The sequence below is a fragment of the Cynocephalus volans genome, chromosome 5, assembly GCF_027409185.1.
Source record: "Cynocephalus volans isolate mCynVol1 chromosome 5, mCynVol1.pri, whole genome shotgun sequence".
Taxonomy (NCBI): Eukaryota; Metazoa; Chordata; class Mammalia; order Dermoptera; family Cynocephalidae; genus Cynocephalus; species Cynocephalus volans.
This window is the reverse complement of record NC_084464.1, coordinates 146,043,574-146,061,397: the sequence shown is the minus strand read 5'-3', so window position 1 is coordinate 146,061,397 and position 17,824 is coordinate 146,043,574. Positions and strand designations below refer to the sequence as shown.

General features: G+C 34.6%; 1 protein-coding gene across 1 annotated transcript in view; it reads right to left on the bottom strand.

Moving 5' to 3' along the window:
• Positions 1–17,824, bottom strand: part of ADGB (androglobin) — a 168,768-nt gene that overhangs the window by 125,706 nt on the left and 25,238 nt on the right. Inside the window, exons 3-7 of the mRNA XM_063098032.1 lie at positions 17,054–17,146; positions 14,050–14,121; positions 11,538–11,747; positions 4,468–4,607; positions 1,928–2,014 (exon numbers count right to left, since the gene is read on the bottom strand). Coding sequence (XP_062954102.1) covers positions 1,928–2,014; positions 4,468–4,607; positions 11,538–11,747; positions 14,050–14,121; positions 17,054–17,146 — 602 coding nt within the window. The remainder of the gene's footprint in view (positions 1–1,927; positions 2,015–4,467; positions 4,608–11,537; positions 11,748–14,049; positions 14,122–17,053; positions 17,147–17,824) is intronic.

The following is a 17,824-nucleotide window of genomic DNA, read 5'->3' as shown; positions in this document are numbered from 1 at the left end:
AAGTGGTAGGCACTTTGCCAAGCATTATCATTTATGCAAAAGGTGCTATCTTACTTGGCTTCTCTGTGCAATACTACCATGTTGTTACTCTCTCCTAAATTTCCTCTAAGCTTCAATAACATCATTCTTGTTTTTTGTTTGTTTGTTTTGGTTTGGTTTGATTTTTTGTTCTATTATATAGGAATTACTTGCAGATTCATCTAAACTCTCCCTTTCTTCTGCTCACTGTTAATTTAGGATTGCTTCCCTGGAGTTCTTTACTCAGTGTTCTTTCCATTTTATATACTATATCTTCAGTGAGTAAACATAACTATATTTTGAATTTGCCGGTACATGGATGCAATCCCCAAATCATTAGCTCCATCTCAAATCTCTCTCCTGATACCTAGACCCATGCATACAACCACCTAATAGATGCCTGCCCAAAATGAAAACAGAAAACAAGTAAATAAGGAATAAAACAAAACGTTGCTTTGATCCTACCTTCTCTCACTGCAATGATCACATTTTGTCCATTCTTATTACCACTTCCTCTGCCAAAGCCCTCAGATAACCCCACTAGAATACTGCACAAACCAGACTCCCTGCTCCAGTCTTGCCATTTGCTGTACTGCTCTGAGTACCTACCAAAATCACAAGTCTGATAATGTCAGCCTCTTGTCTAAAATATCTCAAGGATTTTCTATCACTATAAGTATGTGTGACAATTCCTTAACATGGCATAAAAGGCCTTTGTATATCTGGCTCTTATTTACCTCGCCATCCCCAAATCAATTTTTCCTCTAGAATTGAGTAGCACATAATTCAGTCATACAGAACCACATGTTTTTCCAGAACTATACCTTGCCCTCTTCTGTTTCCTTGCTATTCTTTCTTCTCTGAGTTGGCTTCCCAACCTCAATCAGCTAATTTTGGGGTGTCAGTTCAAGTATTACTTTCTGGAGGAGTTAAGCTATATGTTTCTGCTCTGAATCCCCCCAAAATCTTTTACACACTTTTAGTATGGTCTTTAAAAATACTTTTTAAATTATTGATTCAATACACATGTACTAAGTACATACCATATGACAGTCATTCAGTGTCATAAGTGTTCTAAGCACAGGAGACACAACATTGAGCAAGACAAAGAGGGTTACTACTCTCATGGACCTTAACTTCTAGTGGATGGATACAACCAAGAAAGAGAAAGAGAGTATAGCAGGCAGTAATAACTTCTATGATCAAAATAAAATAATGGAAGATGGGATATGGCATAACTTGAAGAAGAGATAATTTAGATTGTATGGTCAAGAAGTAATGTCTAAGGAGTTGAAAGTTAAGGTCAGTGAGACTTAAAGGTTATCTGATGGAAAATTATTTCAGGCAGAAAGAACAGCTTTGTACATTTTTGTATATTTGAGAAATAGAAAGAAGATCTGAGTGGCCCGTGAATGGTTGCCAAGGCAGGGATGAGGTCAAGGGTAAGGTCAGAGATTGTGTCAGAGTCAGACAATGTAGATCCCTGAGGACCAGGGTAAAAATTTGAAAACTTCATTCAAGTACAGTGGTTAACCACTGAATAGTTTTCAGCAAGGAGATCGATATAATATGATTTATGTTTTAGGAAAGTATTCTAATTGCCATGTGGAAAATTAAAGAGAGGTGGGTAAAATAGACCCAGGGAGACCAGTTGTGAGCAGTGGTGGTGAGTTGAACTAGGATAGCAATAACTGAGATGTAGAAAAACAAATAGATCCAGATTAAGTGGGGGAAGTACTGTTGATAGAGCCCAGTGAGAGATTATAAATGAGAGAGGAAGAAAATGAGTGATCAAGCATGACTCTTAGATTTTTCTTGCAATTTTCATAAATACTAAGAATATTTTAAATAAATCTTGAGAAGGAATTAAAAAACAAATAGATATTAGCAACTTCATGGTCAAACCTACTGAAGAGAAATGACTTCCGGTAACCACCCTGTGAGTGCATGAATAACAGTAAACTCGCCCAGCTCTCTCCTCTGTGCTACATGGATACTAAAAAAGAAAATGCACAATGCTATAGTTACCAAAATTTGAAAACACAGAAAGATATATAAAGACTAAGAATCACTAATAAATATCAGTATAATAATAAATGTAGGAGTCATTTGGTTATACACTACAGTACAGGAAAATTCAGCTAGATGTATCCCAACAGCCAGATGATTTGCTTTGTTAGAACACTATGTATGTCCAATGATAAAATTTCATGCATATTTACAAAGTACATTTATAACCTTTACTTTAAAAAGATTTAAAATTAATATTAGTCAGCCATGTACATAAAATATAATGGTGTATAACTCATTTTATATATTCAATACACAGTCATGTTCTTTTTAAATAGAACAGTGTCTTTTATCTTTCCAATTTCAGTGATTATTTTAAGATGCCTATAAGACTGTGCATTAAATCAGTCTTCTCTTTGGCAGGTCAAAATGGGTATCAGAAATTCTTAATGAAATCCTTAGATGACTGCAGAGAAGCCAGAAACATCTGTTCTATCTTGTACAAAAGAGTGGATCTGTCAGAATAGCATAAAGTCAAACAAGGCTGTGATTAACCAAATATCAGCACTCCCATTTAGTTTAAACAATTTTTTTTTTATCTAAGTTATTAGTCTATTTACATTTATACACAGAAATGCCATATCTCCCTTATGCCCAGGAGTCACAGTTTCAATCCATATGTCAATGGTGGTGTTGATGGTATTGACCAACACATGCCCTTTTCTTCAGAAAAAAACTTAATACTTTAGACACATATTCCATTATTTATAAATTTACATTGGTTTGTTGTTTATAGATTATGAATTTCTATGTGTCTACATATCTCAAAGATATGAAATATTTGTTGGGATAGTTCACAGTCTAGTCCACATTCTTCTTTGGATAATTTTATTTATGAAGTGACTTTGGCAACCTCATAGGAATCACGCTCTTTTCTTTGCATATCTCACATTGATATTGAAATAACTACCATGTGTTAATTTTTTTAATGTTGAAAGCTAATCCTCATATGAAAATAAGTGCTATATACTACCAAATCTGAGAAAAAAATATAGAAAAACATAAATTGTACCACATAGGGCAGGTTTCCTCTGGAAATCTAAGAAATGTATTACACCTAGCTCAGTCCTGTATTTTCAAGTTGAATTTATTTTACTTAAATAATAATAACAACTCTACTACTCATGTTGCTATAAAATTTTACTGAACTATTGCTTTAAGAAAGACAAAAATGCCTATTATTCAGGTCATGTACTTAATGCTTCATTGGCCTTGCAACTCTAATTCTCAGGACTTCAAATTAGGTGTGAGAATTAGGAACACTACGAATGTTATTTTTTTTTTTTCAAATAAACATAGTTGCCACCAATGTGAATATTCAATAGTATTCAGCTACCTAAAAATCTCTTCTAAGTCTTCATAAATATCATTGCAATTTAAGGGCTGAAAGCTGGGTGAAACAAACTCACAATAGAGAATTGAAGGCTGGTAAGAGAAAAGAGAAATGAAGAAGACCGTTGTTTTTGTTTTGTAGCCTTGGGAGAGACAAAAAAGCTGAGCCAAGAGAAAATCCACACAAAGCACATAGAAGGGCAGGGGGCTGCGCTGTGAGCAAGTGCTGACATAGTTTGTTAAAGCACGTGGGTGTGTTCCATGGAATATCGAGATGCTATGACACTGCAGGAGACAGAAGAGTATAAAAATTCAAGCCTGTGCAGTGTATGTGAGAATTCTCCCACTGAAGGATGACATAAAGTTGTCACACATTTCCAACTCAAGCAGCTACGCTTTTTTGCATTGCTAAGGGGCAGGATGAAATGACTCCTTATCTCTGAAAGTGAAAGCTGAGAGAAATATAACATATCATGCATGTCTTATATATGTTGGTATACAAGTCATGCAGGATTTTGCAAGAATATTTAAAGAAAATATGAGTAGTTCTCATCATAAATGTACCAGAAGTAATCCATGTTATCAAAAGCATGAGAAGCACATTGACATCCTTGAGAAGAGTTCAGGGTTTTTAAGAACAGTAAGTTATTGCTGCATTCACAGAATCTAAAACTTTAACTAGATTCAAGTATATATTATTCAGTATTTAGATGAACCAATATTTTCCTTTACAAAATAATTTATTTCTTCCATTAAGCTGAAATTTTATTTTCTGTGATTGACTTCCCATTAATACTAAAAGAGCACTAAATATAGAATAATATTTTGAGTATCTCTTCTTGGGGGAGTTTTGTCTTATTGTTGGCTAACCCAATACTTCAAATTAGTGGCTTTGGTACATTCTTTTTTTATACCAGAAAATTTACAATGTTTAGAAACAAATCTTTATTTTAATTGATTTTTTAAAAAATAAAGCTATGCAATATAGATGCATAGTTGTTGTTTACTATTTTTTATACAAGTGAGTGATATTTTCTCACTACATACTCAACATTTGCCAGTTTAATGATAGCTTTAGACAAAAGCATTGGCCAGAGTTCAAATTCATAGGTTGTAGCTGGAAGTAATAGATTGTTATCCTCATCAAATGGCAGAAAGTCATCAATAGTTATCTTTCTCCAGCAACCCTAAAAATAAGAACAAAAAAACCCATCAATGATTTATAGTATTTTTTCTCATACATCATTATATACTACTGACATTATTTACTGCCTTATAATTTTAATTTAGTATCTGACATTTAAAGACTGAGATACTGGTTTTCAATACTACTCTGGCTGAGCATTTTAGCTTACTATTTTATTTAACATAATTATAGTATATCTATATCTATATCAATCCTATTCTTATTTATGAGGTCTTGTGAGTACATTTTTGGGTACCCCATCCTACATAATGCAGTAAACTAAAGTGTTTCAAATAGCAGAACCAAAACGTGGATAAGCTTGGGCGCAATTTAGTACTCTGTATAGTCATAATACAAATGATTCAAATATAACTTCAGTAATAATTGCTTATCCTGATATACACTCACTGATCTTACACTTCCAATTCCCACATTACTCCTACTCTTAATTAAAGATGTAATTTTTAAAAAATGAAGTAAATTAATATATTATTTAATAAAATTATTACATATTTATCTGCATGCATATTTCTTCATAATTAAAAGGATGAAACAAATAACATTAATGATTGTAAACTCAAATAAAGGTTTTTTTTTTTCAACTTTGGTCTCATATGCTAAATTTTATTATGAATCTATTCCTTTGCCAACAAATATTTTCAGCAGTGGTGTCAAGCATTGTGAACCCAAATATCTGCATAACATATGGCCTATACCACTGAATTACTTACAGTCTAGAGGAGAAAGGCACATATACAAACAACATAGAGTACTGTATGTTTAAAGTGCTTTAGGACCAGAAAGAAAAGTGTGACTAATTTTGCTGTGGGGAAGTCTTCAAAAGAAAGTGACCTTTGAATTGAAGATTTCAGTAACAGCATATTTTTCTCAGGGAAATAGAAGCAATAAGGTGAAAAATGTTTTCTTTGTGTGACACTTGCAACCTTGAACTTTATATTACCTTATTTAGTGGTTATGAGTCTTTTTCTTTTTTCCTTAACAGATGATGTAGGGCAAGAAAAGTTTAAAGGCACAGGTATTTAGCCACTCCCCTCCTAATTTTGAAATGAGCAAAAATAATACAGAGAAATAAACCAAATACAAAAGGACAAATATTGCATGATTCTATTTATTTGAGATACCTAGGAAAAGCAAGTTCATAGAGGCAGAAACAGTAGTTATGTAGAGCCGGGGGGAAGGGAAAAAGGGAAGTTATCGTTTAATAGGTATAGAATTTCTGTTTGGAATGATGAAAAATTATGGAAATAGATAGTAGTGATGGTTGTACAACATTGTGAAAATACTTAATGTAACTGAATTGTACACTTAAATTGTTAAAATGTTAAATGTTACATTATGTATATTTTACCACAATAAAAAAATAGCAATAGAAGTTCCCTTTCTACAGTTTACTTTTCTATAAAAGTTTTGAAGGGGCAGCCAGTCCTCTGAAGATAATGTTTTAAGCAGCCATAAGAACTTAAGTCAGACCAGTTCAACAAATATCAGCTGCTTTCAGATTATCAGTGATAACATTTTTAACTTAGAATGCTTTGATTACTAAACATCATTAAGCTATACACTTTAAATGAATGGACTGTATGGTACATGAATTGTATCTCATTAAATCTATTCTAAAAAAAGAGAATAAACAGCGATGAATATTTAGTATTACATACATTTCCAACACATAATGTAACTAGACATAACAATTTTCTTGGGGATTTTTTTTTTGACTCATTGATATTAATATATTGGTTGGTTGCTTCCTTCAAATTTATAAAGAAAATAAATATTATATATATGTACACATATATACACACACTCGTGTCTGTAGATATACTTATGTGTTTGTGTGTGCCTCCATTTTTTTGTTTGCTTCCAAAATTCGTATGTTGAAATCCTAATAGTCAACGTTATGGTATTAGGTGGTGGAGCCTTTGGAAAGTGATTAGGTAATAAGGGTGGAGCCCTCATGAATGGGATTCATGTCCTTGAAAAGGACTAAAGATGAAGAGACCAGGGACCTCCCCCTCTGACATGTGAGATTACAGTAAGAAGATGGCCAGCCACCTATGAACCAGTAAGCAGGCTTTCACCAGACACCAAGTCTGCTGGTGCTTTCATCTTGGACTTCCCAGCATCCAGAACTATGAAAAATAAATTTCTGTTGTTTATAAACCACCTAGTATATGGCATTCTGTTACAGCAGCCCAAATGAACTAAGACAGATACACACACACACACACACACACACACACACACACATTTATAATTTATTTGAGACCTCATTATAGAATATTAAGTTATTTTTAAATTTGTTTATGAGTTTTTGCATGTAAATTATGCATTAGAGTTTTTAACAATTGTTTGCGGTGTTAGCATCACATCATTTTAAAAGACCATCAAAATGCTTAATTATTTAGCAGGTTAATGAAGAGGAATGCCTCTGTTGTTAATATAAATATACATTACTAAAAACTCTAGCGTGCAACCATGTTCAAATTTTCATATTTTCCACACTTGAATTCTAGGTCAAGATAATTAAACGGCTACATACTTTCTTTCTCCTGTGAGCATGCTGAAAGGATAATATAAATTAAAAAAAATTAATAGCATAAATCACAATTATGAAAGGTCGATAAATGAGCATGCAGTAAATAAAGATTTTTTAAGAAAATACTTTAACTATCAAAATTGAACAGATGGAATGGAACCCTGACTTCACTCCTCTGTCTCCACTGAAGTGACAAGGTAGTGCCTATCCCATGCAGAGCTGAGGGTGGAACTCTGACTTCCATACCTGCCCTAAAGTAAACAAGGCAGTTCTTCTCAGCGGAGTCAGTAAGCAGAATTATTACCTCTATCTTCCTCCTGCAATAAAGATGAGGTGCCCTGCTTTGGGAGAGCCTATTGGAAGAGCTTTTACTTTCGCCCCCTACCCCAGCAGTAATACATATACCCCAGTAGTATGCTTTGCCCTCCTTGGTTGGTGCTAAGGATACTGTTGGATAAAGTTTTATCATTTGAGTAACAAACAAGAGTGGCCCAGCAGAGAGGCTTTATAAACTAAATCAGTATTTAAAACACAGACTGCAAAGTTGAGCCAGGATGTGTATTCTGAATCTAAACAGGTTGACTACCTACTAAAATAGAAAATTAATTAGAATCCAGAGTTGTAAAACATAACCCTCAAAATGTCCAGGAAACTCTTCAAAATTACTCATCATGAGTGGATACGGAAAATGTGGTACATCTACACAATGGAATACTACTCAGCTATAAAAACGAATGAAATACTGCCATTTGCAACAACATGGATGGACCTTGAGAGAATTATATTAAGTGAAACAAGTCAGGCACAGAAAGAGAAATACCACATGTTCTCACTTATTGGAGGGAGCTAAAAATTAATATATAAATTCACACACACACACATACACACACACACACACAAACCGGGGGGGGGGGGAAGAAGATATAACAACAACAATTATTTGAAGTTGATACAACAAGCAAACAGAAAGGACATTGTTGGGGGGGAGGGGGGAGGGAGAAGGGAGGGAGGTTTTGGTGATGGGGAGCATTAATCAGCTACAATGTATATCGACAAAATAAAATTTAAAAAAAAAAATAAATAAAAAAAAAAAAAATAAATACATTTTATTAAAGGAAAAAAAAAAAAAACAAAAAAAAAAAAAAAAAACAAAAAAAAACAAAATTACTCATCATACCAAAAACCAGGAAACCCTCAATTTCAATGAGAAAATACAGTCAACAGACCACAACACCAACATGACAGACAGTTTGGAATTATTTAATAAGAAATTTAAAGCAACTGTTATAAAAACACTCCAGCAAGCAATTACAGACACTCTTGAAATGAATTGAAAAATAGAAATCTCTGCAAAGAAATAGAAGATACAAGAGAGGAAAAATGGAAGTTTTAAACTTAAACTAAAAAACTAGAAAAATAATGTTATGATTTGTATTTTAAGAACAGTGTTCTTCAAATTTGATAAATAATTATGTCACTGGGTGAGAGATAGTTTATTTAAAATGCAGGATTGCAGGTTCTACCCCAGAAACTCTGACTCCAGAGGCCTGGGGTGGGGTACAATAAGCAGGTTTAAGAAGCATGATAGATGGTGTTGATGCTGGGGCTTTCTGCACTCCACGGTTTAAGAAACTGAATTCTATAATGATATTATGCTTAAAAACTATAAAGGTCAAACAGAAATAAAAGCTAACACATTTTTATATAAATATAGTGATAGCAACTAGGGAAAATTATCGGTCGAATATGTGTTTTTTCTGTTTATCAAAAGCAAACAAAAACATAGAAACACTCAGAAAAAGGCTGGCAACAGCAATACATATTTCAAGTGGACAGCAATGACTGAATTGTTTCTTTCAGGGAGCCAAAGGAATACTGAAATTGGAAAGTACCTGACCTGACGGTAATGTGTCCCAGTATCAGCATTACTACTGCCAGGTGAAAGAGAGAAAGCAGCTCTCTGTTTTATAACTTTGGTCTTAATGCTACTCAATCAATTTTTATCTGGCTGATGTCAAAGAACTTGATGTAGTTTATATAGAATCCAAACTGGAAATAATGGGAATACTTTTATGGGAAGAATGATATGCTGGTGTGAAAATCAGAATTTTAAATGTCATGCAGAGAGGCTCTGTGATGTGCCTCAAAGAAGTGACAAAGGTAAATGCTTCATTGGACAATGGAAGAGGGGGAGAAGAATATTTGTAATAAGGCAGAGAAGGAAAATCAATCCCCAGTAAGAAAGATAGGGAAGCATCAAAAAAATCAAAGAAGAAAAACAGTGGAGACTGAAGGTGAACAGGAAATAAAAGGGGAAAGAAAATAAACATAGGGCATAAGACAGGTCTGCAGTGTGTCATACAGAACCAAGCAATAGAAGGTAACAAAGCATATTCTTATGAACAAGTTTCCTAAGTATTTGCAGAGAAAATCAAAGGATAGACATCTATGAATAGTGAAATAAAATTGGAATAGAAAAAAGAAATCAAAAATTAAATTTTGTGTGTGTAGAAAGGGACAAGAAAAGAAAAAAAATATATAGTATATTTTGTCAGAAAGAATTTACTCTAATCCTTTACTAGTGCTTATATACACATAGGAGGTATTGATTCAGCCCTACTAGCTGGGAATTTGGTAGAAAGAGGTAGAAATTTCCGCCCCTCCCCCAGAGAGCAGATTCTTACCAACCAGAAAATGAGGCAGCCACCTGTCTATCACATGCCTTCCAAACAATTCACATGGAACCACTGGTATCTCAGTGCTCACAGCTTAACAGCACCCCACACAAGCCATTCCTTAGATTAGACCAGTGAGGAGCCAGAGCAAGCCATTGGACTTGAGGTCCAATATCTGACTGCCACAATCCTAGTGCTCTTCCCTAAATGGCTAAATTTTCTAAAGGGATGGGCTACATCATTGGAACAGACTGAGATTTCCAAAGTGTACTAAATACATTTTTTTAAAAATTGCTGAATCAAGTAGGTTTGGGCTTGTGAGGGATCAGTACACTGAAGGAGAAATAAGTCACATTTCCCTTGCAAAATGAAATGCTGTGTGAATGAATGTTTAACCCTATCCAGAAAGAGATTTGAGAAGAAAAAGAGATGTCAGGAAGCACAGAGAATGAGAAAGAGAGTAGCAGGGTTGGCTTAATGTTTTGAAATTCTTAATAGTTTTGAACTCCCTCCCACCTCCAGTTTTGGCAAATGCAGGGGGATGGGAGACAAGGACCCAGGCGTTCGACTTCCTCACGCTTCCTGTGTTTACCTTCTTCTTTCTATAATCACTCAGCATCACCCACTGGGCTTTCTGCTTTCTTAGTGCCACATCCTCCTGCTTACTACTCTGCACACAGTTAAAACTCTAAAGCCTACTCTGCCAAATAGGCCTCCTGATTGGTAAATAAAGGTGAGAAAAGGAATTTAGAAGTATTGTCTCTCCTAACAAAGTTTCCAAGTCTATTGTCTTGCTGTGAATATTTAAAGAATAAAAATCCTATTTGGATATTAGTGGTTATATTATCTTCCTTATCTTTACCTTCCCACTATAATTTCTGTTTATTGGCCCTTCAACATTCCCCATCCTAGGAAGATAAGTAGCTCAAGCCCATTAAGGAAAAAGTCATGTTCCTAGAAATATAAAATGGAATTACTAACTTTTTTATACTTTTCACATTCCTTCAAATATTCAAGAACATCCTTTCCCAGTCACTTGGACCAGTAAAATCCCAAAGGCGTTTAATATAATCTAGCACTGCTAAATGTGGTGTGAGTCTACTTTGCCATATTCATAAGGGGTTTTGAATTCTCTGTTTGTGTTTCTTACTATCTCATTTGCTTCCTTTTAGGCAGAGGTAAAATCTTCTTTGTGCCAGAGTAAGATTTGTTAATATGAAGACAAATCTCAAGTTTACGACAAAGAACTGATGGGATCAGGGCCCTCAGTTGCAGCAAAAGTCAAGGGAGAAGGAAAGGACGATGGTCAAGCACTTTCTCCTGCCCATGACTCTGATACCACACACCAGAGAAAGAGGGAGGGAGGAAGCTCTGTGCCTCCATCTGCCCACCCAGCTCACCACAGCCCGAGAGTGTAGAGGCAGCAGCAGGACCAGCTTCTACACAGAGCGGCCATGCCTCCATGGTCTGGGCAGCATCAGTTTAAAAAGCACATGGGACTGGCATCACAGGAGAAACAACCATGTTTCCTATTAGTCATAAATTACATATGCGGGACAGTTTCCCCCAGTAGCCACACAACTGACATCCTGTGTAAATGGCCTTACCTTGAATTAGTCTAGGTAACAGCTTGCAAGATGAATGTATTTCAATCTGGAAGACACATGAATTTTATGCACATAAACTTGAACTAACTTACCATCCAGTAAAGTTTCACAACATACTTTCCATAGCTATTGAACAAAGGCACATGACCCTTCACAGCCTTGCACAGAGAGTATATGTGTTCCCACGGCTTCCAAGGGAGAAGTGGAGGTTCCCCTGAAGACCCTTTAAAATAATTGCTCAAAATTCCTCCATTGAATATCTTCCACACTGCATAGATTTCACTGATAATCCATCTCATCAGCTAGAGACAAAAACCATTAGTGTTAATTGGTTGCTTTTCAGACATAGGTGCTATAATTTAGGGGTTAATACAGTAAAAAATTTACTTTCAATAGTAATATTCATTTTTACATGTAATTTATTCTGCATTTTGACTTCTGACCTACAGAATAAAATCACAGGTTTTGCTTTTGTTTGGAGGAAATATAGTCACAAGGCAAACTAAAATGTCTAATATTAAACATGCTTTTAGCTTAAAAAGTTGTCTTTTGGAGTCAACTGTGAGTGATTTAGCATTGACCTTCCTTTGACGTTGACTTTCACATGAGTTGTGTGTGTGGGAAAGAGAGAGAGAGACAGAGACAGAGAGAAAGAGAAAGACTGAGTACTTTTGAGAGAAACGAGAGAGCTGCTGTCCTGTAAACACTGAGAAACTTGAGGAGAAAATTATCTTTTACATTACTAGGACCAATTAGAGAAGGAATGAGAAGTGAAAGAATGATGCTTGCACAGACGTGTACATATCCTCTAAATCCCATATTCATATGTGCTGTTGATCTGTAGGTGCCGAAATGCTCTGAGTAAAACTCCCACGTGCAATGTTTTTAACGGGCAGCAGGCTCAGTGGGAAGGTGGGCTTCCGTGTAGAATGGAGACCAGGATTTGAATCCTCCGCAGATCCTCCAGAGGCTTCTGCACTCGGGCAAGTGACTTCAGCCTCTCTGCACTGCAGTTCCTCATCTATAGGATGGAGGAAATACTACCTGTTTCTCAGCATTTTTGTAAAGAATAGCAACAAGGTGTAAGAAATCTCTGGGTCGTAGTTCGTGTTGAATAAAGCCATTATTACCTCAGTAGTATCGGATTTTTTATATCATGCCTCTCAAGTTAAACTGCCTGGTTCATAAGAAAATTTACTTGGCACTGACCTCATAAGACTTAAATTTTTCTCAATTTGAGTTATATAGGAAATTCTTAAAGTTTGGCTGACAAAGGTAAAGCAGATTTCCTCTTCTGTATCTGAATGTTTTATACTTTTCTTCCATTGAAAAATGAAAAGTTAAAGTCTATGTAAGTTTAGGATTCATCACATAGGTATATTTTAGACCATAATACAAAATATAAAACAACTCAGAGATGATTTTATACCAATCAGTATAAGCTAGTTGGAGAAATAAATGTTTTAATTTTTAATATTGGTCAAGACATTAAAGGTAATAAAGACAAAGTATTTGCATCAGTAATGACCATGGCCCACTCCTTTGACTGAGCCTTACAAGAAAATGATCAAAAAGCCCTTGTTTCTGATGTAACTAATTTAGGGGAGTGGAACAGACCTGCTCGTGATGGATAAAACCCAGGGTGGGGAGATGGGAGGTGGTAGGTGGGGGGATGGAAAGGTGGAGAGGTAAGCCCTACCCACGCTCTCCCACGGGAAAAAGGACCTCTGGGCTGAAAACCTTGCTTGTTTAGAAAAGGTGTTGCAGTCCAACTGCACCCTAAAGATTTCCCCTACATTGCTAAGTCAAACAACATCACAACACCCTACTTGTGGACACAGTGCAGGGCAAGACAGACAGCAACTGTACGTACATTGCTAGGTATGTGAATTTGCATGGGAAATGCCCAGACTGTGAGAACCCAGCTAACTTGTGACCCTGGGCAGAAGAATAGGGGCATGAGCAGTGCTGATTTCCCACCATTTGCTAACTCAATTAAAGTTGCTTCGTTTCCCTTTTGAATGTCTGATGTAAAAAATACTCAGTTATGGTGAGTGAAATATGCCAGAGGAAGAAAAGCAAATCCTGCACAATCTCATTTATATGTGGAATCTAAAAATGTCAGACTCATACAAACATTGAGTGGAATGTTGGTTATCAGGGTCTAGAGGGCAGGAGATATAGGGAGATGTTGGTCAAGGGGTACAAAGTTTCAGTTATGCAAGATCAGTTCTGAAGATCTATTTACAACAATTGGCTACAGTTAACAATACTGTATTGTATATTTGGAATTTGCTGAGAAAGTAGATATTAAGTATTCTCGCCACATACAAAAAATAGTAACTATGTAAGATAATGGATATGTTAATTAGCTTGATTGTGGGGAATATTTCACAAGTATCAAACCATCAAGTTGTACACCGTAAGTACATACAATTTTTAATTGTCAGCTATACCTCAATAAAGTTGGAAAAAATATATACTCAATTATTCCAAAACTTAAAGGTGAGCAAAGGAGAAATGAAATTGGCTGTCTGGGAACTGTATAAGCAGGTGGGGAAGGCATTCTTCAATGAGACTTTAGTTCATACTTCCCCCCCATACCTCACTGCAGAGTAAATGTTCATTTGCTGAAAACAAGTCAAATGTGATTTCATCCTTCACAACTACAGGAGTCTGAAATAAAAAATAGAAGAGAGAGAGAAAGAGAGAGATTACTCTATAAGAAAAATAAAGGAAATATATCTTAATGAAACACAGATTCATGTGCTGGAAACAGGCCAAACCTGATTTCATTTCTCACAATGAGACAAATGAGAAGAAATAAAAAATAAGCATATTATTCCCTAAAAATATCCTTAGTTAGAGCTGTAGGTGACATTACTTTAATGTAATGCTAATAAAATACAGTATTTTAATATACAAATAAAATATTATCATATATTATATATGCAGATAAACTTAGCATTCACACACACAAACTGAGAGTTTAAAAAGTGATTTGAAATTTAAATTAACCACTCAAATTAAACCTGAAGCTTAGTTAACATCTGGTAGCCAGGAAAATGTCTCCATCTTGGATGAAAAATATCAGCTATGACAGCTTTTTAAAATCTTGTCCAACTTTAAATCCTGTAATATTTTAAAATTAATTTGATGGTCATTACTGTGCTCCTATATATAATAAAATAAAAATAATAGGGAAAATATGACTTGTATATGTTTAAAAGAATGAGCTACAATTCATATGAAGCTTACATATTTAACATGTCACATTAACATAAAAACAGTTCTGATTACAGAATTCGATTTTTATGGAAAGTAATGCCATCAATGACTCTCAGTCATTTGTACAACAGGCATCATGAAAAGTCAATAAAATAATTTCTGTTATAATTGAGAACAATTTACCCAAAACTACCTCGAAGGTCTGAACTGACTCTTGTGATCATAAATTATAAACATAGTTTATTCTGGTTTGACTGACTGTGATATAACACTTCTAAAATGTCCGTAGTTTTAGCAAGTACCAATGTGCATACAGTAAAATTAAATAGTTATTTATTAAATAAGTATTAGATATCTAAAATTTGAGGTGTTTGACTTAATAGTCACCTGCCGACAGAAGAAAAGCAGGAACTGAATTTGTAGAAGATGACAAAATACTAATGTAGAGATCTCTACAACTGCATTTTTGCATCTCTATTCCCTATACCAATACCCAGGGCAGAATAAATCTTCAGACATCTTACATCTGTTCAATACAATCATTGCTGGGCCATTAATTTCTAGTTTTCAGAAACAAAGAGATCTGATCAGTCACTCTGTGATCAAAGTTTAACCCCCTTGGTTGGAATGGCCCGTGTTGACTCTGACATTTTACACCCAGTATTTCAAGGTCTTTAATAACTTAGTTTCATTCTGACTTAAATCATACCCTTTGATTTTGCTCAGCATTTTGGGGTGTGTTCTAGATTAGACTGTGTTTTTTAAATTGTGGGCTGGAATTATATAGTGATTCATAAAATCAATTTAATGGGTCAGGACTATATATATATATACATGAGATGTAATAAAATAGAATTAGTCTCACACAGAAAGGTCATTATTATTTTGTGGGATTTTGGTTTCAACTTCATGTATGTTCATATTTAATGAGTCTTAATGTAAAAGGTAGCTATCGCTGTGCACCTAAACATTAAAGTATGAAAAGCACTATTCTAGGACTTTCCTACTTACCCAGACTTTCAGTTCTGGTTATTCTGGTACATATGCCAGCATGATGGACCAGGAGAGCGGGTAGTGCAGAGGGAGAGGAAAGGTATGGAGGTGGATGGCAGCATTACGATAACGTAAGTGGAAGTGTCATCAATAACAAAGAATAAACTCATTTTTATTGCAAATACATTTCTCAGAACTAAGATATGCTAAAGAAATGGTTCATAAAACTTTTCTACTTATTCAAATTTACAACACTCACACCCCATGGAATTGGTTATCTTTTATTTGCATAATATGTAAACCATATACTTACATCAAGCAGAAACTAAATATTATCAATAATGCATTGATACAAAGTACATTATATAACATCACAAAATGTATATTCTTTATGTCAATGTTATCTAACGTTATATGCAATTTAAAAGCACTGTTCATGTATATTCGAGTTATTTTATTTAAAATGTCTTACAAGTAAGCATATGAAAACACTCTGTGGGCAGAGATGCACTTTTTTATTTTCTCATTTTGGTAAATATTTTTAAGTTTAGGTAATTTAGAAAATATAGTGGACTAATTGTGTTTTCTTGCATTAGTAGCAGTGCTGATGGAGGCTAAAACTTTCAGATATAAAATCACTTTCTGTAAACACAGCTTCCATAGATTCCATAAATGTGTGGAAGAATCAATTCCACTAGCACTAAATAATTTAGCCTACTGCTTTTCTATGTATTTGATGAAAATAATACGAGATCCAAAAAGGAAAAAAAAAAATGCGTTAGTGATAATTAAGCCCTTGGAAACACCAAATATACTCAAACTGGCACAGCTATTAAGAAGATAGACTAGTCTAAAGTTTTAACTGCTATTTAAAATGAAAGGTTCTGGGCTGATGTCCCAGTCAAAATGATTCAAGTGGTTGGTCATGGGGTCTAGAAATGAAGGTGGGCTTTGGAAAATGCTTCAAGAATCTCTGTAATAGAGAAATCCCTCTTTGGTTGAAAAACTGATGCTAATAAACATTAGGGAAAACAGACCTCCACGCTGTGTAAGTTCATGCTAAAAAGCAGAAAGGATAGTCTGCCCATTTGAAATTAAGAAATAGCTTTGCACAATGTTTTATGCTACTATTTGATATTTTGGAGAGAAGAAGAAAACTCAAGGTTCTAAACAAAAATTCAATACTCTCTTGGAAAACAGTAAAAGAAATATTAAACTATACCAATAAACATTTATTTCTGATTTAAATGCCAAAAAGCAATTATTTTTTCTTGATGAATACCACAAGAAAAGTTACCCTAAATTGTTCCCCAAATGTTTTAATGACCAGGATCTTATATCCCAAAAGTTAATATGTATTTTGTCTAATAGCAAAAATATTTCTTACCCGACTAATTAAAATATCCTGTGGACGTTTCCAGGAATAAATTTTCAATGATGGTGGTAATTCAATCTTTCCTTCAGGGTCTTCAAAAAAATGCTATATAAAAAATAAATTGAGCTTTTTCTCTATGTGGTTTTATTAAGACAATCTAATCCTGATAAAAACAAATAAGTGCAAAGATTGATCAATCAGTAAGCATTAATACAGAAGAGTGTGTGTGCATCCTCAGAGCTAATTCATGGAGTGTTTGGAGAATACTGAATTTAACAAAACAATATATCATTAACAGAAGCTTGACTGGTGAGTAGCATTTTGAATTGTAGAGGACGCAGCCCAAATAAGTATGAACTGCTTGCTTTGGAATATAAATTAGGTATGGTGGGAAAACTATTTTTTGGATGAGCCAGATAAGGCCATATTTTTCACCATATTTTTTTTTTTACCCGAGTAGAGAAGATTGAAAAATATTTACTTGATTTTCAACTGTTAAAATCATAAACAGAATTTCATATAAATTGAACTTGGACATTTGACTTGATTTTGATTTATTAACTTCTGAAGTTATTCTTTTGGGATAATCATAGGTTAATATGTAGTTGTATGAAATAATACAAAGGGTTCATGCTTCCCTTTATCCAGTTTCTCCAATGATAACATCTTGCTCAACTATAGTACAGTGGCACAATCAAGATACTGTCCTTGACACAGTCAAGATACAGAACAGTTTCATCACAAGGATCCTTCCTATGCCCTTTCATAGCCATGCCTACCCTT